General features: G+C 38.5%; 1 protein-coding gene across 2 annotated transcripts; it reads right to left on the bottom strand.

Moving 5' to 3' along the window:
* Positions 1–52: 52 nt before the first annotated feature.
* Positions 53–26620, bottom strand: LOC127643289 (zinc finger RNA-binding protein). Of its 2 annotated transcripts, XM_052125963.1 has the most exons (20): positions 26501–26620; positions 26202–26283; positions 18298–18580; positions 17960–18104; positions 16785–17003; positions 14909–15150; positions 13781–13984; positions 13170–13464; positions 12048–12241; positions 11835–11954; positions 11499–11644; positions 11239–11404; positions 10473–10678; positions 10227–10377; positions 8950–9091; positions 5851–5948; positions 4917–5012; positions 2436–2547; positions 1989–2086; positions 53–1658 (listed from the first exon to the last, which is right to left on the bottom strand). In XM_052125963.1, the coding sequence occupies exons 1-20, from the start codon at positions 26535–26537 to the stop codon at positions 1476–1478; spliced, it is 3219 nt and encodes a 1072-aa protein (XP_051981923.1). In that variant the 5' UTR covers positions 26538–26620; the 3' UTR covers positions 53–1475. The 2 variants fall into 2 exon arrangements, with proteins under 2 accessions (XP_051981923.1, XP_051981924.1); XM_052125964.1 differs by lacking the exons at positions 53–1658; positions 1989–2086; positions 2436–2547; positions 5851–5948.
* Positions 26621–26685: the final 65 nt, after the last annotated feature.

A 26685-nucleotide genomic window follows, 5' to 3' on the forward strand; every position in this document is an offset into this window, starting at 1 on the left:
GTATATATTGGTTTTTAATAATGGTTTTAAAAAGGGACACGAAATATTCTGGAAATGTCTTTATTATATGCATTATAATGTAGTACCTTGACAGGAATAAAGAATCAAAGCTTAAGTCTACATCAATCTGCAGTTACAACACAGAAATTTCACTTGTGTCCCTCTCATTTTCAATAGATTTGACAAACCAAAATTAAGGGCAAGCAACAACTCATCTACAAATCAGTAAAACAAAATCCATAAAAAAAATAAAAATAAAACAACATTCCTGTGCTTTAAAACCATACAGGCATTTGTTTTTGAAGATCTATTGTTAAGATTATATGACCTAATGATCATATATTAGAGATCACAGTTATATGATCATACTGTATGTACATTTAGGGGTTACAACACATAAACAGGCAGACCTGGGTCAATTAAAATAAAAGTCTTTGACCTTACAGTACACCACTGTTCACTGCTTGTATACATACAAATACGATTAACAGATCTGAAGCAGGTAACTTGGTGACTCAATAGATTTATTAATATTACAAACCTCTAACTTCTTATCTTAGCGCTGAAGTCACAAAACAATGGGTAGATCACTTGGATATTGGTATTTGGCCCAGGTCGGACGTCATGAATCAGTGTCTTTTTAAGAAATGTAATACAGCTACACCACAGAGGCCTGTGAATATCAGAGCACAATTACACCCTAACTTTGACAAGTTCAGCTTTACACCACTTGCATTAAGCATATAGGAGAAACAGGTTTATAGGAGAAACATGTTTAAAAGGTTATTATTAGGCAATGTTGCGATTTATAAATGTTAACAGCCAGCCCAGCCTTTTAGTGAAATACATGCTTGAATAAATCTGCACTCAAGTCAAATGTAATCACAATATGACTAATGGATGAATCTCATTTAATCTTTGATTTTGTGGTTTTAAAAAGGAATGTCTATAACAAAAATATAATTACGAAAACACCTAGCCAATTTATTGCTAAGCTAAGGAAGCCATTGTCAAAGTTACTTTAAAGCCTATCTTATCCTTTGTCACAAAATGTAAAGAAAGAATCTCTTCCATACTGACATTAGTACTTGGCTGTCTTGTTCTAGAAACACCTAGCTTAAAATCTTAAGCTAAAATTCCACTAAGTGTTCTAAATATAGTGAAATATTACATCCAAAGTGCTTAAAGCATTAACTTCTGGCTTAAATTCTCTGGTTTGTGAGCAATCTCAAATAATGCCAAGACAACAGACTATATTGTTTTTAAACAAGTGAGATGTACTTTATGTGTCAAGGAAACAAAGTCTAGCATTTCTGCAAGCAGCAATCATCAGGGTCTTTACCATCTCTTAAAATATTTCTAGTAAGTAGTAATTGGCATGCACAGGGGTCAACAAACATAACATTTTGTATTCCGGAATGAAAAGATCTGTAATTGGTGCAGAGAGAGCAGAGCTAGTTGTACAGTAGTGCACTTCAGAACCCTTCACAATCCTTCTTGTCCTTCTTCCCTTCAGCTTCAAAGCCATCAGCCCCATCACTGTTGTCACGACGCCTCTTGCGGTTATTTCGTACATTGAAGCGAGAGTTCATCTGGGGCAAGGGGTCCATACCCAGAACCTTGTGAATCTGACGGAAAGCCAGCAGTCTCAAGGCAAACTGCAGAGAAAGACCATTTTAGGGCAAATACACAACGTAATATGCATTTTTTGTTGTAGGTTTTGTTGTTATGGCAAAAGCAAATGCTATGTTGGAGTCCAGTAGCATCACTTTATCTGAGAATTTCACAAATGTCACACTTCCTCTTATAGTACCAGTGTAAGTTTAGCAACGGCACCCTACTTAGCATAAGTAGTAGACACAGGAAACCGAAAGAGGTACTGTATATTGACAAGTGATATTCTTAAAGCAGATCCCCCCCCCATCCCATAGTCTTTGGTCACACCAGGAGGAACTAACAATATGCTCTACATTTACTGTATTCTTTACCTGAGCACTTGACATGATATCCTCTCTCTGCTGCTCTTCCATGGCAGCCAACGTGTCTGTTGGATTCTTCTCACAGGGGTCTATCAATCCTGGAGCACCTACATTACAAGCAAAATCCCATAAGACAGAGTGTGACATTATGCTAAAACCGCAAACTTAAATTTGTACAATATGATAACAAACACAATATTATGTGAAGTTAAAGCATATCAACTCTTGCTTCAAGTACTAGATTAGGAAGAGATTTACATTTTATTTAAAATTTACACCAGTTTAAAAAAAACCTGCATGTAATTCTTTGACTTCAGATTTTAATTTGACATTTTTCCTTGGGGGAAAAAAAGGAACAACCGTATTATATAATTATATACCTCAGTAAATCCCAAAAGGCATTAAATGGGAACACATAAGAACTACACAGTCATTACCAAGAGTTCCCAATCTTACCCGACAGCAGAATGCCAGAGGAAATACATTCAAAGACTCTTCTCAGAGCATCTCCAGGGCTCATTGGTCCAGAAGCACTGCTGATGGCTTTCTCCACCAGCAACTCCATAGCCTTGGAAAAGCAAAACACAGTAACATCATAAGCAAATGGTGTTATGCGAAGGAGGTAATCCTAAGAATTTGAGACATTTTCTCATTAAATGGCAAAGTGAAAAGGGTTTAAGCTAGAGATGCACTGATTGCAATTTTCTTGGCCGATTTCGATTTCCGATTTTTTGCAAGTGTGACCTGCAGATCCCGTTTTTTTCCGATTTTCTTTCTAAGAACTATTATTGACCACATATACAAACAAAATCTACCTTTCTTCAATGCTAAATTTTCATAATAAAATAAATTATTAAACATTACAATTTCCCCCAAACTGCACTAAGTTACAGGATCTTCTCTCACTTAAACAACTCTCAAAATAAAGTGCTCTGTGACTGGAAAGAGGTAGAAATAACAATTAACAGCAAATAAGTTCCTTTATATAACAGATGTCATTGTCCACTATTTTTATAAATGGACCTTTTTCTCTTTATTACTCGTCTAACAAAACAATTCCAAAGATCTGAAAAACTGAAGTGTCCAATACGCTCAACTTACATTAGATGTACAAATATCAGTTGTAAAACTGAGCACTAACCTCGGGAACGGCTTGTAACCATAACTCTCAACACTCCAGTTTTTCCCAGGAGTCTCCAGTTTTGTTATTTCTCCCCAAAAAAAGTCCCGTAATTTGTATGGCCCAAACCACGTTATATGAATAATCAAATCAATATATTATTCCAAGGTGGTCCAGTTGCCAGATCTTGAATGAAACGCATCCTACTCACACAATCGACACATCATACACATTACAAATCATTTATGACCACAATCTGGCAACCTACAACCCATTTGCGCTGTTGATATCTGCACAGGCAGTAGACGCGGGATGTTAAATCAAGCATCACTGGTAGAGGGGAGGAGAAGACTGAGCTGGTGCTCCGGTGAAAAAAACTAAATATACATGTACATTTAACAACAGCTGGATGGAAGAATTGAATTTCAGATCCCGAAACTATAATCGACAATGCCCACGCCTTTTGCAATGTGTGTCGCACTGATTTTAATATCGGACACGGTGGGAAAAATTACGTTAAATCACAACGGCACAATTTGTATGTATTTAGCCTGCCTCTGCCATCCAGCACCACCCCCTTCCCCTCTCCCGGATTTGTGTACCCAAATGTTGACAGATAACAGGCTGCGTGTCGTGTGTGACATGACACGAGATTAAACAACTCGGCCAACGTGACGTCGGAAAGTACCTCATACTCCGTATCGAGGAAATTTATCAGATTTCTGATCCCTCTGTCCTCAACTATGGAGAACGGCTGGTCATCCAGGGCCATGAATTCCATAATTTCTCGTAATTGCTTTGGTCTTTTCGCTGCTCATACCAAGCAATGATCGGAGAGGCTGGCTTGTGGCTGGCTCTGAGCTCTGGCTAGCTTTAGCCGCTTTCACTTTTTAGCTTCTTTTTTTAAATGGGCATTTTCAGCTGGGTGATGGTGTTATAAATGTCTAATTAGATTTGTTGATCCGAAAGTTATTGTGGTGGTTCCCCCGCGGTTTACTTTGGCCTTACAATAATTACACATTTCGAACTTTATGTAATCTTCACTCACAGTGAAGATCTCCCACACCAATGACATGTTTACATGCGGCTGTGACGTTATTGCCTGCGCCGCTGGCAACAAAACGGACCGGCTTGGAATCGGGAAGACGTGAGGCTGACCGGCCGGTTACTGGTCCAGGCAGAGCATGCGGAAAATCGGCTAATTCCGGTCCCTGGTGCATCTCTAGTTTAAGCTTTAAAACCTCTATAGCTACAGTGTTAGGGAAGATACGAGTGGCTTGAAAGCAACATTAGAAAGTAGTTAAGCTACAGAGACCATAGGAAACATTCACTTATTTGAGAAATGAAAAGTCACATTCAAGCTATAGGGAAAGAAGTCCCACCTTAAATTAGAAGAGCCAATTGCCATATTTATATCGCTTACATTAGCTTGACCAACCGTAAAACGCTTAATTGGAGCAGAGCAAAACGAGTGAGTGTATAAATGATTGAAACTGGATCCAAAATGATTAAATTAACTTCTATACATTTTAAGAGACTGCACTAGCTCAGTTGTTGTTTGCAGAGTCAACAGCAGCTCTGGCTACAGTGTTAATAGCCATCAAGCGCTTTTGTAACATTATATCAATTTTTGATGGAAGAAATAGCTTGTTACAAGAAAAGCTACACTTTTGAAAACAACTGAGCTATGGTCCAGCATCACTACTTGTATTTAGCACCTCCAAAACTGTATGACCATATCAACACAAAACAAAAAAAAATCAACATGAAATTGTTACTTGAAGATACCACATTTTCCAGTTGCCATTTTTACTCACCCAGCCAGGAAAGGTAGACCATGTAGGTACTCGCTGACAAAGGTCACGCAGTATTCGAATGACAATCACACATGACTGGAGTCCATTAGCTCTAGCCTTTAGTGCAGTGAAGTCAACATTAGTTAATATGGAAGGGCAATCACTGACAGGCAGTCAATACAACAAGATGTGGTTCAGAGAGAGGTGCAACACTACCGTATACAATGGAAGCTTTTAAGTGGTTTATAAAACTGGGCCAATTGCCTTTCATTAGCTGCCATTTCCAGCAGTATTTCACCTCACCATTAGTACAAGAGGTCAAAGTTTGCAAAATTCACTTGGAATGGTTCCCTTGTAATTTTGTAAACCCAGACCTCAGTTCTCAAAATACTTCACAAACATATACTTTCATTTTACAATAGATCAGGTTGCAAGACTAGTTGCATAGGAACTGACGCAGTCAAGGAAATCTGCTTTACTTTGCCTGTGTGTTTACAGAGAGCACAACACAGTAAACTAATCAGATATTCCTTTCCTCTTAATTCCCATTTCCAAAGATCATTAAAAATAAAAAATAAAAAATAAAAATCACAAAAACAAACGCTCAACATGAAAGCTCTTATCGATGACACTTTATGCAAATGTATTCTGCAGCCTTATGGAATCATTTTACAAGCTAAAATTTAACAGTTATGAATAAATGGCATGTATGCAAGGATGCTTCATTTTTAGTTTTGCATCATTTACACAAAGAAAATGTGATCTTATCAGACACCAAATTTATACTGCATCCTTGTATCACTCGTTTTCCTCACAAAATCAACTTTTGAGGTTTGAAAAATTTAACCAAAAAAATAAATTAATACAAAAAATGTATAAACAACTAAAATGAACAAATGAAAAAAGGTATACATCTCATAAGGCTACAAGAAGAAAGTAAAATGATGGTCCGAACCTGGAACCACTTAGCGTGGCGTAGGGCAGCCAGAGCGTCAAGGCATTTTTGCCTGTCCAAGACGTCCGCTGGGTCTTTCACCATACTCGAGGTTACATCTAAAAATGGATCGAATTGTCAAATGGTGGTAAGGAATGGGTGTTTGACCAGGTCAAAGAGACTACCATGAACACATTGCCACACATACCAGATTGTCCCCCTGATCAAGGTTTTTCCCAAACATACAAAATAACCCCATATGCAGAATCTTTCAGATCTTTTCAACATCATTACGGTTCTGCTACACTTTGGTGATTACACTTTTGCCATTTGGTGCACAAATATAGAATGTGGTGCAGAGTTGAGAGCTAAGAAATAGGACAGGGATGGATGAATCTTTTCAGGGAAACAACACAACACAGAAAATGTGCCTACATTTACAACAGTGTTGTAGGATTTCTAAAATTATAGTTGGAAATGCACTCATGATTTTTTGGTACTCTGCATATAGTGATCATTACACTTATAATTACAAGCCAAATCATTCTCTCGATAAAGTGACTGCATGTAGGATAATGCTTTGCAATCCACTATTTGAAATTGCTCATAATACTAGAGTATCAAATGCTAAAGCCAGTAGACTAGTTTAGCATATTAACTGTGTCTTAACTGTCACAATCCGTAATCGTTACAACTAGCAGAATCACTAAAGCTATCTTTTGTAATTCCATGCCTTGTCAATGAGCAAATTTACATGCACAAAAATACACCGTTAATTTAGCTTAAAAAAAAAAAAGTCAAGAAGAAAAACACATTAACATGAGACTACAAATCATTGGCTTTTTCTCTGTTTTGATGTCAAAATGTAAACGGGCATGTGCACATTGGATACGCCAGTAAGAACACCGGTAAAGGTGTTCACATGCAAAGCAAAATCAGGGTAATGGGCAAAATAGGCACACGTCAATTGGTTTGACATTTCCCCAATAAAAGAACACCGTTTAAGACATTTACGTGACCTTACACACTGTCGGCTTTCTAAAGTATTATCAGTGACCGTGCATGTAAACAGGCTCACTGATTTTAAATACATTACTTTTGAACTAGTAGAATCTTTTTTTTCCCCTTCAACTTCTAGATGTTTGGGAATAAAAAGCCCCTAAATTTGTAGTATTCTACTGAAAAAAAAAAAAAAATCATTAATTTCCCTTTAATATGCTGGAATGTTATACCCAAACCTAATTTAAACATATTTGCGAAGTTCATAATTCTTGCATTTCCTGCTTAACCAGCTGACATAGCAATTAAGGAGAGTTGTTATCCTGAAAAATAGGCAAAAACAAATTGTGGATTACATGGTCTACATACTGTAGCTGAAGATCAATTTATTAAAGCCATGAAAAACTAAATACTAAATCTCGTTTAAGAATGAAAAGTCATTGTACTGATCCAGAAACACTGGAAAAACAATGATGGGTTGCAATGGTATTGCATGTGTAATCATGAAAATGTAAAACAGGGATATAAAGGGAGATGTGTATTGTTTACAGCTGATGAGTATGTGTAGTGGCCCACTGCATTAGCAAGGCAATGGTAGGTGTGGCAAAGTGTTTGAAGGGTATTCGGGAGGGGGACCTTGGTCAAAAATCCTTCCGGAGCTGGTAGACGTAGCCTCAGATGGGAGACAATTTGCTGAGAATGCAAGGAGGCTTTGAGCTGGACTTGAAAAGCTTTGTATACATGAAGGCAGCAATGCGTGCTGGCAAGAAAAATATTAAGCAAGAAGATTAGGACATCACTGCATGCATACCTGTCATGATTAGGTTAGGAGAACAACCCATTTCGAAATGTATACCGTAGGTTGTAAAACCCAGGTCCAACCAAAGATTCCAACAAAGCCTTCCTCCCAAAAGCTTACTGATACTCCCCTAAGGAGCCAAACAGGAATGATGACAGAGCATCGAGCGAACGCCTGCATTTGAGATTTTACCATTTCAGTGGCTTCTTATCAACTAAAACTCATGGTAAAAATAAAAGAACACAAAAGGTTAACACAATTGGTCCATTACCTGGGGAAACACTGTCTTTGTGTTTATTTTTTGGCTAGATGGTTTAATTTGTTTCTCCAGACTTTTAAAATTAATTATAAATTAAAATATTGCTCCAATGCAGAATTTTGTAATTTATAGGAGGTGCTTCTCTCAGGGGAGCACTTTCATTTTGGAACAGGGGACCTCAGAATGGTGAACCTTCTCAACACCAGAATGTTTTTTTATTTGTTTCCTGTGGGGACATGGTAGGCATTCCACCTACTCCTAACTTAAACTTATAATTCAGGAGTATTTGTTTTGCCATGCTGGCATACAACATGATCAAACTTTCAACCAAACCCTATGACCCCCTTGAAAATAATGGACTATCATCTGGTTGTGTGTACAACAAAATCCCCTTGAATACAGGAAACAAAAATGAATCTTACCTGGGACTAACTAGACTTACACAATGCAAACACTTATCATGCTTGTTTTGGGGAGAGCTTCAAGAGCACTGGAGAAGTGTTACAAAGAGAAGGGCCTGAGCATCACTGCTGGCATTAGAGACGGTTGGGTTGTAATAAAACATGGTAGTGTTGAACTCGGCTCTATCACAAGGCAGAGTACACAGAGTGCCTACACCGACTTGAAACCATTTGAACTTGTTTCAATCCTGTTCAGGTAGACATGTACATATTACTGACTTCACATGAAATCAGTAATATGTACATGAAATCACTTCCATCAACATATTATTTAATATAATGAAATGCATAGAAGATCCAAAGAGGCAATTTACCTCAGTGGCATAAGTACACTTTTACTTTCAAAGGCTTTTGAATGTAAACAGTGTAGTATGTTACTCCCTCTTTTCATATAGATGACCAAGCTCAAGCACATACCAGGTTTAATTTGTACCACTTTTTTATCCTTTTTTCTCAAACAAAATGCTCCAAAACATGCAAAATAACTAACATTATTTTTGTTATCTAGTACCATCTCCACAGTGCCAACAGATGGGCTCTCTATGGCATGTAATATTAATCTCAAAAGGTAGTCAGTTAATGTGAGCAACATCTTTTCCAACCTCCATCATGGGTGTTCTCCTCTCGGATGACGGGTGAGGTGAGGGTGATGGTCACCTGCATCTTGGGCTCAGTGCAGGAGGAAAGGATAATGGCAGACTCTTGGATACAGCCTTTTACCTCATATTTCTCTGGTGTTAACACCTGACAAACACATGAGTCAACAGAAAAAGTTATGACCGAGTCTAACCTTCCTTGCAACCTTTCCAAAAGCTAAACAGGATCTTAAAGGGGTCATGACGTGCCTTTTTAAAATTATATTCCTTGAGGTTCTTTTGCACAAAAAAGTAATCTTTTTTAAAACATGATAATTTTCCACCTTCGTTTTGGTGCCGATTCTCCTTTAACTCTTTCCCCGCCAGCGTTTTTAAAAAAAAGTTGCCAGCCACCGCCAGGGTTTTTGACTATTTTCACTAAACTTTAATGGCCCACAGAATATTTTCTTCCATGAATACAAGATGCTATATATCAAAATAAAGATCTGGGCCTCTGCTTTTAGGCAAAAAAAACGATTTTATTTTATCTTCATTTGTTCTTTTTTTATTGCGACTTGAACAGAGGTAGGTTTTGTCAAAAAACAACATTTCAGACAAAAAGCTGAGAAAAAGGCATGTTTATGTCTGATATTTTGAGCTTCTCATACTCCACTTCTTCATGTTTGAGACGATCGCAGTCTGTTTCTTTGATCAAAGAGTTGCGTACTCTTTCAAAACATGTGCAGGGGTCTTCCTTACCGTATAACACCTAAAACACGGAAACCCGGAAAATTCCGTGTTTGGCGGGGAAGCGTTTTTTCATAAAACACGGAAAATTCCGTGTTTGGCGGGGAAAGGTTTATGCTTTGACAGTAAACACCCACTGTTATGATTGGCTCTCTGCTCTTGATTGATCTGCCATCTCCTTATCTCACTGCTCACAGCTATTGGTTGGGCTACAGAAGTGATATATGTAATTAGGCACTGATGTGTTGTTGTAGAGGCGGTCAGATTCAAATGTCTACCACAGTGTGACATCACAATATGGAGGAAGTAGAGAATGAGTCATTGTAGAAGCTTTGTTTCAACAAATGCCATTTTTGGTAGTGAGGAAGAAGTTTTGAAACTTGCAATAGGTTTTTTTTTTTTAATAGTACAATGAACTTGTATGTCAAAAGATCAAGTTAATTTTATTCCTCATGTCATGACCCATTTAAGGAAGCTCTGAGATTACAAAATATTTTGTTTAAGTGTTTGGAAAAAGCACTGAACAGCATTGACATGGCTGGTCCCGTGAGCTGTACCATGAGCTGTTTGGGAAGATGTTCCACAATGCAGGAGAGCAGATTCTTGGTTGGCTTCTCAGAACAAAGGAGGACCAGGTTGACATTTTTGTCTCCTCGCAGAAGCAGCCCCTTTGCAAGAACGCCTACTCGCATCACTCCTTTTAGAACCCTGTGACAGATGAGGTAATGCATTGTTTTGCTCTTTTCCTTCTCACCACTTTGATATGTGATGGAGAGGTAAATAAAACTTTTTTTTTCTCCCACCTGTCTTTGGGAGGCTCCTTCTCTTTGTCCTCTTCATTGCCCTTTGCGCCATCTTGGTCAGTGATTATGTCAGAGACAAGCTTAAGCGCTCGCTCAGTGATTGACACTATCTTCTGGATGGCCTGGAGCTCATCCTCAGAGGGGTAAATAGCTGCATGTTTGGTCATCACATAGCGATCGTCTGAGGAATCAGGGCGACGTGGAGGCTGCAATAAAATCTAGATGTTACAACAAACCAGAGTTGTGATCATACCAAAATTTCAGTAATTACACTAATACCTCAGAAAACCTGATGGGCAATTAACAATACTTTTAGTCTAATACAGCCAGACCTTTGCCCATTTCATAATGCAGGTTTGTTTTTGACTAAATATTCCCCATTTAGACTGGAAGGGGCAGTTTGACTGACATGCAAAGTGACCAAAATAATTTTTCATAGAAAGCATACATCAATGGCCAGCTGTGCAACAAAAGGTAGCTCATTGAAATAACAGCAGTCTCTGAAAAAAGATGTATAGAGGTTGTATACCAAAGTACTGACAAGTTATGTACAAGGGGATACCCAACAAATAAGCATTGCAAGTCATCTTTCTCCGGCTGTCTTAATAGGGCATGGCAGGCTTGATCAAATCAATGTGTGAGGGACATAAGAGATCTCTTATTCCTCATTAACAAACTTCACGCTATAGTTCCATGAACTGCAGATATTCATTTTATACATTTAATTTCAATCTTGTTAGCGTTATGAAGTGGTCTCAGCACTCACCACTGGTCCTTGTGGCTGTGGAATGGGAATCCCAGGCCTTACTCCAAGGAGGCCAGGAGGTCCAGGTGGACCCTGTGGATAACCTCCATCAGGCATTCTGCGCCTATCCTCCCAGTGGTGCTGCTCTTCCTCCATACGCCGCCAGTACATGTCTTCCTCATAGCGCCTGAGAGAAAAAAAAACAATGCAACATTTTTAGAGCCTTTTACACAAAAAGCAAAATGATAGATATAGAAGAAAAAAAATAATAATTCACACACCGCATCTCCATTCTCCAGCGTTCCTCTTCTTCACGTCTTCTCCAGTACTCTTCCTTCTGCATTTGCTTTCTCATCTTTTCCTCTTGGATCTTCCTGGCTCTTATGCTAGGTTTAACTTCCACCTGGAGATCTGGGTTAACCTTTTTCTATGATGGTGGAAAATATAAGCAGTAAGTAGTATTTCAACAAAAAGGATGTTCTTAAGCAGAAAGATTATTCAGTTTAGCTGCATTTCATCATGAACATTTTTTAAAAGGCTTTTTAAAATAGAGAGCCTGTGGAGACAACATAGGTTATACAGTGTACAAAACACATTTGTAAACATGACCAACTAACCTTATACTGCAGTCGATGTCTCCTTCCTTTTAAATGCATTTCCTTGGCATTGGGGTCATTGAAGCTGCATTCACACAGTTTGCAGTGGAACCGGATAACCTTTCCTTCATCATTCCTCACCTGAAAAAATAAAATATAGCCAAGTGCAATAAATAAAACTACTTTTATTTATTTGTAGGAACACTGTCTTTGAGTTTGACTGCCTTCTGATACCTCTTCAACATAGTCATGTCCGACAGGCTGAACATCACTCTGCAGAGCTGTGAGTGCTGACTGAGGTGACAGAGATTCAGGAGTTTCATTCTTTAAGTCTGGTAGTGGTGCAGCCACAGCAGACTGAGTCAGTTTAGCTGCTTCAAACTTGGACTCTTCATTTTTTGCAGCAGTGGTCTGTAACTTGTTTCCACCTGTTTTGGTCATACATGAATAAATAATGTCAACTGACAGAAAATGTCCAATGGCCAATGAGTCCAATGACCAGGGAATGGAGTGTTTACAAGAAATTTGTATTGTAAAAACTAATCAAACATCAAGTAGGATCGGTTTATCCAAGAAGTACATTTGCCTGGCAAACCACATCCATGCAAATTAATGAATAATAACAAGTGAGACTTTATCTCAAAGCCTATAAGCAGTAAATCATGCATGTAATAGGATGAGTCTAGAAGGAAACTTCAGCCCAAATCTGAATTACTTGAAAAATACAAACAACTTGAAAAGTTAAATCTATTTTTCTCAAGGTGAAAGAGCGTAATAAAGTATAGTGATTAAAATCTATAAATTTTTGAATTTACTTTGATAAAAACTCTAAGGGTCTGTTCCAAAACATAGTGAGCTGCCTCACTGTCTCCTGCCTACATAGAGAGTGGTCTTCTATAGCAACATGACTCATATTTGGAAGCTCCACGCATCAAATAGGGACTCGACTCACAACTAATTTCAATACAGGTGACGCGAGAGAAACAACGCAATCCTCTGAGCCTAAATATGCATAGCTCACACACATTTTGGGTGAAATGGTCAGTTGTGTGTCATATTAAACTGTTATTTATCTATACTTTTCAGTACTGAATGGATTAGAAGTATATTTATAATCTAAATTCCTCTTGCTTCGACCACAATCTTGGATTTATTTTTCCACCAGGGATCGCCTACACGGGGAAGGATACATCCGATGCTACAAACTGATTCGGGTCTAACTTCATATTTTGAAAAGGATCAGCCAAATAAAACTTTAAAGGAATTAAATGATCCATAAATTTAAACAAAAGCAAAGGCATATCATGTAAAATGCACAACATAAAACAAGCTCAAGAGCATAGAAGCACGGCCTACCAACAAAGTTGATCTTGGGGGTGTTCATCTTCTTGACAGTGCTGCAGTTGACTGCGGCACTGTTGGGCACAGTGCTCTTGCCCTGTGTGGCTGAAGGTGCCATGCTGTTGCACATGCTGGCTGACTTCAGGTAAGAGGTATTGGAAAGAGAGGAATTTGAGCTGCTTGTGGAGCTGTTGATGGTGGAGCTGGCAGTCTTATTAGGAGTTGCCGAGCTGGAGGTGGAGGCCTGAGTAACCACACTGGGCTCAGTGGATGGGATTGGCTTTCCTAGTTTGGTATGCAGTTTCACAACCTATAGAAAAAGAATGTAAACAGATATGGGATAACATTAATGAAGAGACAAAGATCCCACCCACTTTATAAAGAACCCAGTGCTACAAACATTGTATTTAAACTTTAATTTGAATTTCATTCATGCCTGTGATGCACAATTACTCCCCTTTGAACAACTTTCCAATGGTTATTTTAACAGATGGAGCTCCTAAGAGGCACTCTCTAAAAACAGAGATTACATTTTCCCTCAAATAATAAGGGTTCAAAAATAGAGCAGCCAATACAGGGCTGAAAGCAGATTATTATTTGGCAAGATCACAGAGTGAGTCATGTACCTTCTGGTGTTTGGCTCCTCTGATGTGTGCAGCGTAGGCATCAGCCCCAGTGCAGGAAACATCACAAAGCTCACAACGTAGCTGATTCTGAGTGCCGCGGGCGGAGCTTCCACCTCCACTACTGCTGCTGCTGTTGTTCTGGGACACCTTCAAAGCGGCCTCCTTCTTTTTGTGCTTCTGACCCTCTAGGTGCTCCTTATAGGTCTGAAAAACCGGTAAAAATAGGTAAGAAATGTGGCAAAACGAATGTTTATTCACCTGGACATTTAATGTTTGAATGATCCAGAGGGCATCAGAGATATGCATGTTCTATGGGTGTATTGTCAGAACAAGGGATATGTCATGTTAGTCAATTGATTAGATGGTTGTTGGGATGACTAGTGAGGTTGACTAATTTACTTTTTTTTCTTAAAGGTATTTTTAGTGTAATACACTTTAGCTATTAGACAATTTGCATGATATCTCTCAGAAAGTCTTTAAATTCATCCTCTTTAAAGCACTGCTTGTAAAGCCAGACAAATGATATATCTTGCGCCATCATTTTTTACTGACACAAGTATTACATTTAAGTCAATCTCGAGAACTCTGCATTCATTCTTGCTGTTTTTAAAAGCAAGACTGTGACTTATGTAAACACCCCCTCCTAAAGGGTCAGGTGAACCTGACACCAGCATCAAGGCCTGGGTATTTTTTGTTTTTCTGCATTCTGTTTCAGATCGTGTTGCCTTTCAGAGTATAACTCTTGACCATGAGCAAAAATGTCGTTTGCACTATGACTGCTTTGTGATACTCTTTTAAGTAGTCAATGATAGGCGCATGCGCCGATGATGTGCACAGACTGTGCTGATGACGGCATCAGATTGGCAACGAGGACAACTGAAGTATACTTTGGCCTTAATTTTGCAGGGATTCCAAGGCATCCACACTTGACTAATAATTTTGCAAAATATTCGGTTTGGAGTATTGCAAGTCAACAAAACAATTTTGCATTACACAAAACCTCAATACTTCAAAAGATAATCATCCAACCATAAAAGAATTGGCTAATCATTATTTCAACAAAGCTTGCGGACATAATATAGGACAAATGTAGGACAAATGTTAAACCACACAAGCAGAGAAAGATACCTGGGGTCCAGCACAACTGATCTTACAGACGTCACAGTAGTGTATCTGCGGTGGTTTAGGGGGCTGTTTAGGCTTGAGTATTTTATTCTGGAAGGGAGTTTTCTTTGTAAAAGTGCTGCCGGTCCACGCGGCAGTGGCTGCTGCAGCAACAGCCGCCTGTTTCTGCTGCTGTTGCTGCTGCTGCTGATAGTAGGAAGATGCAGCGGAGTACACAGCAGCTTCATATCCAGAGTATGATGTTCCTGAATATGAAAAAGAAGAGTGATGGATTGAAGAGATAGCACTGCACTTTTAAACTGCAAATCTTTAAACCTAGTTAGTTCCCTTGTATAACCATGTAAAGCACAGTGATTGAACCACCAATGTCACTCGTTTAATTCACAGGGATCGAACAAACTGACAAAATGCATATCTTGAGCACATTATCAAATTAATAAATGTAAAAATAATCTAAACATATAAGCAACCTTTTAAGAGTCTTGTCTCTAGAAGACACTGTATATGTCCTGATTAATGTTACTAGACATAGCCTTCCATTGAAGTGTTGGTAATGAGTCATCTGTTGCCCATATCAGTTACTGCATGTGGTACTTTGGGTGTTCCGTTTTCACTGTGTAAGGTAAAGTAACTTGATCATAGGGCTGGGCGATATATCAAATATTAACGATTTAAGAGAGCTAATTTTGCTGACAATGTAAAAATGTACCAATATAGTGTATATCACGATGATTTTTTACGCGCTTTCATAGAATGCATCAGTAGACTAATTTCACAATCATTCAAGGTTGCACAATTAATCAAAATAATGGGATGGTCATATGTGAATATGAATCCACAAAAGGCTGTGATTTAAAGACAGATAAACATGGTCTGTGTGTGTGATTCAGAACAAACCAGTGACACACTGATCTGTGAGCACCCACATGGCGGTGCTCTCAGATCAGTTCATGTGCATTGTGACAAGATATTATACAAAACTAGAAATGCGGCACAGTATAACAGAAAAGATTACAGTGTTTCAGGAAATGCGGAACATTGTAAACTGTCAAATAAACATTGCCTTTCCTGTGTTGAAATAAAAGCTCCTTGTGAAGATTAAGTAAATAAGACTGCAATTTCAGTGTCAAAATAGCCCCAGGTGAAGGGAAAAAATATATTAGACAAAAATATATTACTTTTGTATAATGCAAATCTAATAATTAGAAAAATAATAATTCAGCATTATATTATAATAATAATAAACCCGACATGTCCCACAGTAATAATTTAAGATTATGCAATATTCAACTGGGGTTTCAAAAAGAAATCAGTGAAAGCAACTTTGCACACCTTGCTCATACATAAAAATATATTAATAAAAAAGCATTATTTACTTTCAAATAATTTTATGTGAAATATAAATATAAAGTGCATATCAATGAAAATGACCTAATTTAATTCTCCTTTGTGATTATTTAATAAAAGATTCATTATTATATTTTAATGTCTTTAAAACATTGAATCTACTTGGCTACAATGGCTGTTTGGATTAAATTGGCTCAAATGTGTTTATTTTTAGAGCAAATACATAATTATCGAGATGTGTGTGTGTGTGTATGTATATATATATATGAGTGAGTGATGAGAGAGAGAGAGAGAGAGAGAGAGAGAGAGAGAGAGAGAGAGAGAGAGAGAGAGAGAGAAATATCGTCAATAGGCTGAAAGATATCAAGCTATAATTCAAGACATCTCGCCCAGCCCTACTTGGTCATGATGCTATAAACTCACACTCAAATAAACCTTTGGTGCTAGAACCAAAGTGAAAATGTCATAAACTTTAAAAAAAATAAAAAATAAATAAAAGAGTAAAAAAGGAACAGGACTGTGATATTCTTACCAGAATAAGTGACGGCGTTGGTGCTGTAGGTGGGACTCTGAGAGTAAGATGGGACTACTGAGGCAGCGGCTGCGACCGGCTGCACAGCAGAGGACACTGGATAAATGGAGAAGGTTGAGGTAGCAGGGCTGGGGGTTGCTGGCTTTATGGCTGTAACCTGACGTGTTTGCTGGGTCTGGGTATACACAGTGGCGCCTTGGCTGTATCCAGTTTTTGGAGCTAGAGGAAAGAGGCAAAGGGCCATTCCACCGCATTATGGGACATTTTAGATTTAATATCATTAAAATGTAATTTATAAAAGACCTGAAGAGGATTGTTTCATGTTGTGCCCTCAGACAACATCTCTTTAACATACTGGGAAAAGTGTGAAGCACAAATGTAAAAAGAACCATCAAAATCACTGGACATTATTCATGAAACATGAGCAAATGGAGTTTGTGTACATCATCAGTAAACACACTAAAGCTGCGTTCACACTGCCAGCAATACGCAGCGACAAAACAACCTTATCTCATTCATTTTCAATGAGAGCTGGTGACTTCCGGCGACACGAGGGTTGGTGACCGGATGTGGGCGTGTCCAGCGACGCAACAAAGTTGAGAAATGTTTAACTTTATGCAAATGAAGAGCGACTTTCGGGAGTGACAGTCAATACAAGAGAAGGTAGACCTCATGTGATCCTTCTCCCGCTCAGCTCCTGCAGTGACAGAAATATGGAGGAACGGCTAATCCTTGCTGTTAGCAATTTATCAGTGTTATATGATAAGTCTCTGCCCATTTACAGGGACATTAAGAAAAATGATGCGTGGAAAGGTGTATCTGAGATTGCTGGGATTAAAAGTATGTTTAAATCATCAAATAGCCTGTAAAATTAAATAATTTGTTACCTGTATGACAGCAAATGAAACCATATAAATGATCAGATATATTGAATAAACATACCATATTAATAACCTTACTAATATTTTAATAATAATATTTATTGTAAAGAAACCATGCCGTTTAGACTCTCCATACACACCAAACGGACCTAACAACCAGTCACTGGCAACATGCAGCGACAATGTAGCTGACAGTGTGAACGCAGCTCAAGTGTTTACACAGAAATTTCTCCTACTGATATTTAATAAATAAGGTCCACTGACTTCATCTTCACATCTAAAAGCAAAGCGTACCTGTCTGATAGTAGGATTCAGCCACCGTGGGTTGAGGCTGGGCTGCTGCAGCGGCCACTGCCGGTGTAGCTGCAGGCTGCTGGTAGTATTGTTTACTGTCATACGCTACAGCCGGAGCTGTGGCCCGCACATATGAATACGAGTCCTGCAACAGTAAACAGTCTTTTCTTAAATTGGATAAGGATTAGATCTTTTTTTAATAAAGAGACATTTCAAAAACAGAGCAAGACATGAGAACTAGCCAATGCCAAGTAAACGGGCACCACTATTGGCAAAATAAAATTGAAAGTGTGAACATGTCTAAATTGTACTTTGGAAAGTTTGCTTTACTCTTTTACCTGGTAGTTTTGCGAGGTAACAGGTGGTGGAGGTGGGGGGACCTCTGGCTGTCTCTGTGCATATCCATAATCCGTGGCGGCATGGGTGGGCTGGTAACCGCCATAAGCAGCAGCAGTGGCTGCAGCTGCCACAGCGACTGGCGCTGGCCTGGCCACAGCAACAGTGGCGGCTGTAGGGGCATACGCTGCAGCCACTGTGTGTGCCGCCACAGGTGCTTGATGCACAGTATAGCTGGCCACAGTAGTGGGATGGGTGTATGCTACCCCAGCGGCCGGCTGCTGACTGCAGAGAAGAGGATGAGAGGCTCAGGTCTCGACACTAAAGGTCTCTTTGCTTTTATAATCAGTCAGGTAAGCAATACCTTTGCTCGCCTGAAATTCAACACTTGCCTATAATATGGTCATATTCTAGAAAACATTTTTTTACTAAAATTGAAAGATGGGAATTCTATAGTTGATACATTGCATTGGGCTTCAACGTAAATTTGAGACAGTCATGTTAACATTTTGCTCATTCCAAGACAGATTTTCTTGGGAGATTAATTCAGGATAGCCTTTCCTAATTGCTTGTCTTAATGCATCAAATCCATTTGTGTGCACGAGTAAAACTGAGAAACAAGGAAGATTCATGTCATGGAAGGAAGGAAAATCAAATCTGGGGATTTTGCTCTGCATTCTCTAGATAAGAGGCAAATCAAATTCTCATCCAAAAATCAGCATCCAAAAAGAAACAATTCTCATTAATTCTATGAGAACACCAACTCTCCATTAGTATAAAAGCAATGGACCCTTTTGACACATTTCTGCCTTTTTAGCAACATAAATATAGAAAACTTTTTGATATGCAATTATTAATGCTACACTATGTAAGATTTGTTTTTAAATGTACAAACTTTCTTTAATGATCAAGTGCACCAACAATTCATCTTCCAAACTATGCATTTGCCTTACCTCAATTCACTATGGTAAGCCTAAAATAATGTGATATAATGTGATAGGTGTGGAAGTATTTTGAAGCAGAAAGCTTGTAGCCACAACAAATGAGCAACATTGAACATGGATCAGTGATGTAGTCTGGGCCATCTGCAAGTATATGCCGCTTGCTTACTTTTTCCCAGCACTGTTTGCATATAATGACTTCTAAGGATCAACATTTGCATATTCCCTCGGTATACCCACTTGTTTTGCTGCTTCAGGAGTCCATAATCTACTGTCGTTAGTTTCCCTTTAACTGTATTGGAAGCAGTCTTGTGAAACTGGAGATTCTTTTTTTTTAACTGGTGCATTATCACTTAAATTCTACCATTCCCGACACTGACAACCATCATCGACTGAGGTCATTTATGACAGTGAGTGGAGAGTCACCCTCACGTTCAGCGGTACAAAAAAATAATTGTGTTCCGTATGAAATCAATACACTGCCGCTTGTCCCGTATTTTAGAATCACACACACAAACATTGTTTCACAAATCGAGAAAAATTTACCTGACACAACACACTTATCGCAGTTGCTTTATACGGATGCTAAACTTGAAAAACGAAAATGGTAAAAAAAAAAAAAATTGACAGAAACGGCTCTGGGAAAGATCAGTGACAATCAGTGGACGTCTTTTCTGTCAGAAGCAAGATAATTGTCAAAATCATATAGCGTTCAAGTGCATGTTAATGGTTTCCCACAATTGGGATTTAAAAACACCAGCGCACACACACACACACACACACACACACACACACACACCACACGGGAAATTATTATAATTGTATTATATTAAAATGTCTATGTACAGCATTTAACAGAAATAAAATCATAAATATTAGTTTAACAATGTTTCTTAAATTAGCCGCTACGTGGTCTGTGATATCTATCCACTGAATGTCCACCCTGTTATTGTCCACCCTTATGCTGCCCATTTAACTGGATGGACATCTGAATTTATTAGTAATTTAGCTGGACCAGTATGACTAATACAATCTTTAATATGTACCTTTGCAGATGAAACATGTCAAATAAAACATGTTTTATTTTTCAAAAGTTTCAAAGCGGGAATGTCACCAAATTGTAGGAATGACCCATTAACAATATGTACAGATTTGCAGCTCTCTATATGCAGATTACGCAGTCTACGGTAACAGTAAAGTACAGTCTATTGTAACGGACAACACCCAAGAAGTGTGAAAAGGGTCCATTGCCAAAAGTTTGAACTTCAACCCGCCACACACCAAAGGCTTCTTAATACATGATAAAGAATGGAATATTAACAAAATTATATAATAGGTCTAGAGAAAATGTGCACATTAAGAAACTGGGCCAACAGAAATTAATATATAACTGGAGTCCAACTATGCTCCATTTATAGGTCCTTTCCTTCTCTGAATAAAAGTAAAAAATATATTCTCTTTGGGTAAATGAAAGCCATCAATCATGTCTTACACCTGTCAGGAAGAACAAAAACTGTTCTGATATCAGGTGTAGGAAAAAATAAACACATACCTGTATCCTTTGACAATTGTCAAAATCCCTTGGCACACAAAGCCAAAACAACTAATCCATTTAGCCCAAATTGTTTTTATTATTTAAATGATCCTAATGTAGGCATTTAAACCATGGATCAGTAGTGCCATTCAAGGATGCCATGCAGCGTCAGTGGAGACGTCGCCCTTCCCAACACACAAACACACACACGAGATGACAGCTGCAGTCTGCTCGCGCAGTTCACGCTAGCTACTCTGGATAACACACATTATCACAACACAAGAATACCCCTAGATTACAACAGTGTTAATTCATGTAAAAAAGCTTGTCATGGAGAAGAGATAATAAAACACATTTGATGATGTTAACTTTGCATAAACAAGAGTCCTTAACAAAACCTATGTCGTATAGGCCTATATACACAACAGCATTTTAGTGCCATGGAGGGGAAAAAATTATTCAAAGATTAAGAATAAAATCATTATATTTTGATAATGAAGTCAAAATTATCAGAAAGTTGTAGCACTATGAAATGCTGGAATATTTTGAAAATAAAGCCAAAATGACCAGAAACAGCACATCATTATCACAATGATAGAACACCAAGCCAGCAGCTTCATCAATGCAAGAAATGGATGTGAATGATTTAGTTAAATCATACATTAGTTTAGGATTTAGTAACAAAGAACTCCATTCATCTTTTGGAACATAAGCACAAAATTAATATTGGGATCCGGACACTGCAGTGGTAATGTAGGAACTGAATTTATTCAGACTTTCGCGCAGTCCCGCTCGGCGTGGGTGACGTTTGGGCTGGGTTTCTCAAAGCGCCAAGCTGAATATTAGTAGCATTTAAATTGTACTTACTACAGCACCTTTGTCATAAGCATCATTATCAAAGTACCACGTAAAAATGCTTGTAAATTAACTAGAGCTATGACCTGCACTTATGTCCATAAATTACTACACGTACTGTTTTAACATCTTTCACAGTTTATCAGAGACAAAGGGACACTGCTATGACGCTCAGAACTGCACCCAAGACTTCCCCCACTGTTGCACTTGTGTATATGGTTCAGTGACAATGAAGTTATTTGACATTTAATAAAGTATATTAATATATCTTGATCATTGAAAGCCATTGTACATTAGGGCTGAAACAATTAGTCGACATTATCAACAATGTGGACCAAACAAATTTGACGACAAATTTCTGTTGTTGAATAGTCATTCGATCACTTATAACGTAACATGAGATCACATTAAACTCTAACGTGTGAGAGCAGCACTGCAATAGATTGAGGAAAGAATTACACCGTTCACAGTCCAGAAGCACTCTAAACTTTCACAGCTTCAGGTGACGTTGATAGCAAAGTATGAGGGAAAAATACAAAATAAGTAAATTTAGAAGCACACTCATTGTGGAATAAGTGGAGCTGCCGCTCCGCTGAAGCAAAACTTGCGTGTCAAGCATCTTTAAAGCAAACAACCTGACATTACATCTTAAATGCAGTTATATTTAATGTGTTATAGCTTTATTAAAGTTCAAATAACTACAAACTCTGAAACTAGCATTTATCTGCGTGGTCAGCGCAATGAGTTACGTGAATGTCCCGATCTAAAGCTGCGTACACACTGCCAGTAAAGGTGCGTACACACCGCCAGCGACATCGCGCGCAACAGCGACTCAGTACCATTCATTTTCAATGCGAGCACAGTGACTTCCGGCGACACGAGCTGTCGCGACCGTTGGCGCTAGATGTGGGCGTGTCCGGCGACGCGACAAAGTTGAGAAAAGTTCAACTTTGGAGCGACTAACGGAAGCGACAGCCAATAGGAGAGACGACGGGAGAGCTCACGTGACCCTTCTCTCTCTCTCTCTCTCTCTATCAAGACGGATGAAAGGCTAATTCTTGCTGTTAGAAATTTCCCAGTGCTCTATGATATGTCTCTTCCCACGTACAAGGACATTTTTAAGAAAAATACTGCGTGGAAAGGTGTATCTGAGATCGCGGGGATTTTATGGACCCAGAAAGACCGGCGTTTGCATTTTTTTTGCAAACGCCGGAGATAAACAGCCGCTATGGCAAACAGCACGCCTTGTTTCTCATTCATCTTTGATATAAAGCATTTTATGTACTGATTCCATTTATATTTAGTCTTTTCCCTCCAAAATGTTTGTTTTTAGTGGCAAGAAAACAGATTCGCTGTCAACAGCAATGGAATGACATCCGTGAATGTCATTTATAAACGTTACTAGGCAACCAGCAGTGGGAACACCCACTAGCGACTTCACCGCCTGCCACTGGCGACTTGCAGCGACAAAGTCGCTGGCAGTGTGTACGCAGCTTAACATCGCGCGCGACAGCGACTCAATCCCATTCATTTTCAATGAGAGCACAGCGACTTCCGGCGACATGAACTGTCGAGACCGTTGGCGACTAGATGTTGGTGTGTCCAGCGACGCGACAAAGTTGAGACCAGTTCAACTTTATTCAAATGAAGAGCGACTAACAGAAGCGACAGCCAATAGGAGAGAAGACGGGAGAGCTCACGTGATCCTTCTCTCCCTCTCTCAGCTCCTGCAGTAACGGAAAGATGGACGAAGGGCTAATTCTTGCTTTTAGCAATTTTCCAGTGCTCTATGATATGGATATGGTATATCCAGCCACAGCTCTTGCACCAGCTGGTGGTACTCGCTGTGCTGACTCTGAGATTTAATGGTTTTGTGGACACAGACAGACCGACGTTTGCGTTTTCACCGCAGATAAACAGCCGCTATGGCAAAGAGCACACCTTGTTTGTCATTCATCTTTGATATAAAGCATTTTATGTACTGATTCCATTTATATTTAGTCTTTTCCCTCCAAAATGTTTGCTTTTAGCGCCAAGAAAAGTGATTTGCTGTCAACATCTGTGAATGTCATTTATAAACGTTACTAGGCAACCAGTAATGGGAACACCCACTAGCGACTTAGCGCCAGCCACTGGTGACCTGCAGCGACAAAATCGCTGGCAGTGTGTTCGCAGATTAAGTGGGAGAGATTGAAACTGCATCCGGCTGAGGCACACTCTGTCGTGGGGACGCACATCCCTTGAGCGTGAACATGCAGCTAGATTATAAATGTGATGGCTCGAGACTCATTGAACCATAATATATGTTACTGTGCTTTTTAACAAGTTAAAGATGGATTGAAGTGAACAGAAAGGTGAGAGAGGTAGTCTTCTCCCCATTATACTGCAACAAAAAAACATTTTTGTTTTGGCTTGTTTTCACATTATACATTTCTAAAACTCCCTTAAAACAATGTGCATTTTCTATAAAAAGCTATACTGCAGAAGAAAACATTATTATCTGAGAATCTTAACTATAATATTAAAAATGTAAATATCTAAAAAACCTTTAAAAAGCATTCATGCATTGAATGCATAATATACATTCACCTGAGAAGCAGCATATAAGATATTTAGACTTGCTTTTAGAGAATAGATGTTGAATATAAGTATATTTAGTCTTCACTGCACTTGCAGAAGTATAACCAAGTGAAAAAGTACACTTATATACAAAATACACTTATATTTATGATACATTCTCTTAAAGCAAGTCTAAATATCTTCTATGTTGCAATTCATCTTGTTTAAAGGATTTGCAGACATTTTTAAAAGGAAAACAAAAGGCAAAAACACTTAATAACAAGGAGTTTTTGCAGTGAATTTCTTTGCTGAATAAAACTTAAAAAAAGTATTTTCCCTTTAATTCAGTGAATGTCATTTAGAGGCATTTTTAAAAGATGATTTGTCCTCTTTATTGTTAGTAAGCATGTTTATTACAACCTTTTAAGCCAGGGCACAAGCTGAATAATCGGTTAAGATCTAATGATTAATCATTGGAATAATCACCAAATAGTAAAATAATTGTTCTAATAATAGTTATAAAAATAATCGTTAGTTGCAGCCCTATTGTACATGGTTCCAGAGGATTAAAAAAAAAAACTGTAATCACAAGGCAGCCTCCGCAGTCTGTGCATTCCAAGTAATGGGTCTAAATTTACACAACAGAAACAGTATAATGTTTTATTGGGCTTTTTTGTAATGACAACAGAAACATATTTTATTACTGAACAGATTTGCTTAGAAGACATGTCAATAATGTGACTCTGCAGTATAAAACTTAAATAGGCCAAAAATAAATAATTGAAATATGATTAACATAAGGAGATTAGGGTGAGAGTGACAATGAGCGATTCTCTCTCGCTCTTCCTCCCTCCAATGGATGATTTAAATAGTCCTAGTCTGTTTACATGGCAGTCATGCTGTGTAATGGCAGTAAGGCTACAACTGCACAGTAGAGATGGGCGATATGAAATAAACATTTTCTGAAAGAATATCGACATATCCGATTACATCGGATCGGTGAATATACAAGCTTTATAAAATATATTTACGTATTGAAACATGAAAAACTTAAACCCAAGATATTTCAAAATTCGAATTACACTTCAAACAAAACTATAAAGCTAAAAGAATAATGAAGTGGTAAAAAAAACCAAGATATAAGCACAATCCTTTTTGCCATCATCACACAAGTATCAGTCTGCAACAGGTGGAAAATTACTAATACAAATTAAGATCTGAAGAAAATTATAATAATATATATATAAAATATTTTAGGTTCAAAGTGAACTTGTTTAGGTTTAATACACATGTGCTATATCAAATGAACCTGCCGCTTTAAGTGTTTCAGGTTTATTCAGGCTTTATTCTCAAAAGATTATGACATTAATCTCATAATGCAACGACTTTATTCTCGTAGTTTTTACTTTATTCTCGAAATCTTAGATTAAATTGTTTCCCCCATGGCACCATTACAAGTATATGCTCTAAACCAAACGTTAAAAAAAAGAAAAAAGTAACCGTTTAAAAACAGTTTCTTAAGGTGCGTGTGTGGGTTTAGATTGCGCTCCTGCTTTGGTTACCACACCGGTTACAGGTTTACAAATATATATACATCGTTACAAATGGTAACGGTATAAATGTATATTTCAAACGGTAACGGTCTTTATTCGCATGTGCTTTTAAGCAATAACAACAAGGTTCATTCCGGTTTTTCTAAGATGTGCACCAGGCCATTCTTCAAGGGAAATCAAGTGTCAATAATTATCTCCCTGGCAACATGATATCAAAACGCGCGAGCACACGCGCACAAAATCATGGATTTATCACTTATAGATACACAAACAATGTGTAAAATAACGTGTAATAATGCATTCTTCCAATCCAGACGATAGTCTTAACGTTTAAAACACAGCCAATCGCTTCTCTCCCTACCCCACCCCCACCCCCACCCCAACCATGCAACAAAGGCAGCAAGGCCCAATCCCACAATTACTTTACCATCACCGCAATCCCCGGTAAACATCACAGCCCTTACCTGTACTGCGCCGCAGCACCATGGGTAAATCCAAAATAGTTGCCGGTGGCCATTTTGGCATCTTCACCTAGCCGGCTGGGCACTGCAAATGGAGAGAGTCATGGAGGGTTAGCGGCTGTGTGCAATGGCAACCATGATAAAGAGCCCGTATCATGCAGAGTAAAAAGTACGCAGGAAACCAAGGCGAAATAGACCTAACGATCCAGCGCACACCCATAACATAATCCCATTTCATATCTTCTCTGGTTTAAACCGCGATTTATGTTTCAGTTTGCTTTTAAAACACATATTTCACTCACCATAGGTGAAGGAGACTACTGGACATATGGGAATCATTGGTTTCCTGTTCTGTTACACTCTCCGTCTCGTAATCCTGCCTTTTTATATAAGAAGGTCGTACCCAGTATGTGGCTCTTACTGCACATGCGCACTGGTGCCTGTGAGAGATGGGAAGTGTAGTTTTTCCATCAATCAATTTTCAAGG

Source organism: Xyrauchen texanus, chromosome 4, assembly GCF_025860055.1.
Source record: "Xyrauchen texanus isolate HMW12.3.18 chromosome 4, RBS_HiC_50CHRs, whole genome shotgun sequence".
Taxonomy (NCBI): Eukaryota; Metazoa; Chordata; class Actinopteri; order Cypriniformes; family Catostomidae; genus Xyrauchen; species Xyrauchen texanus.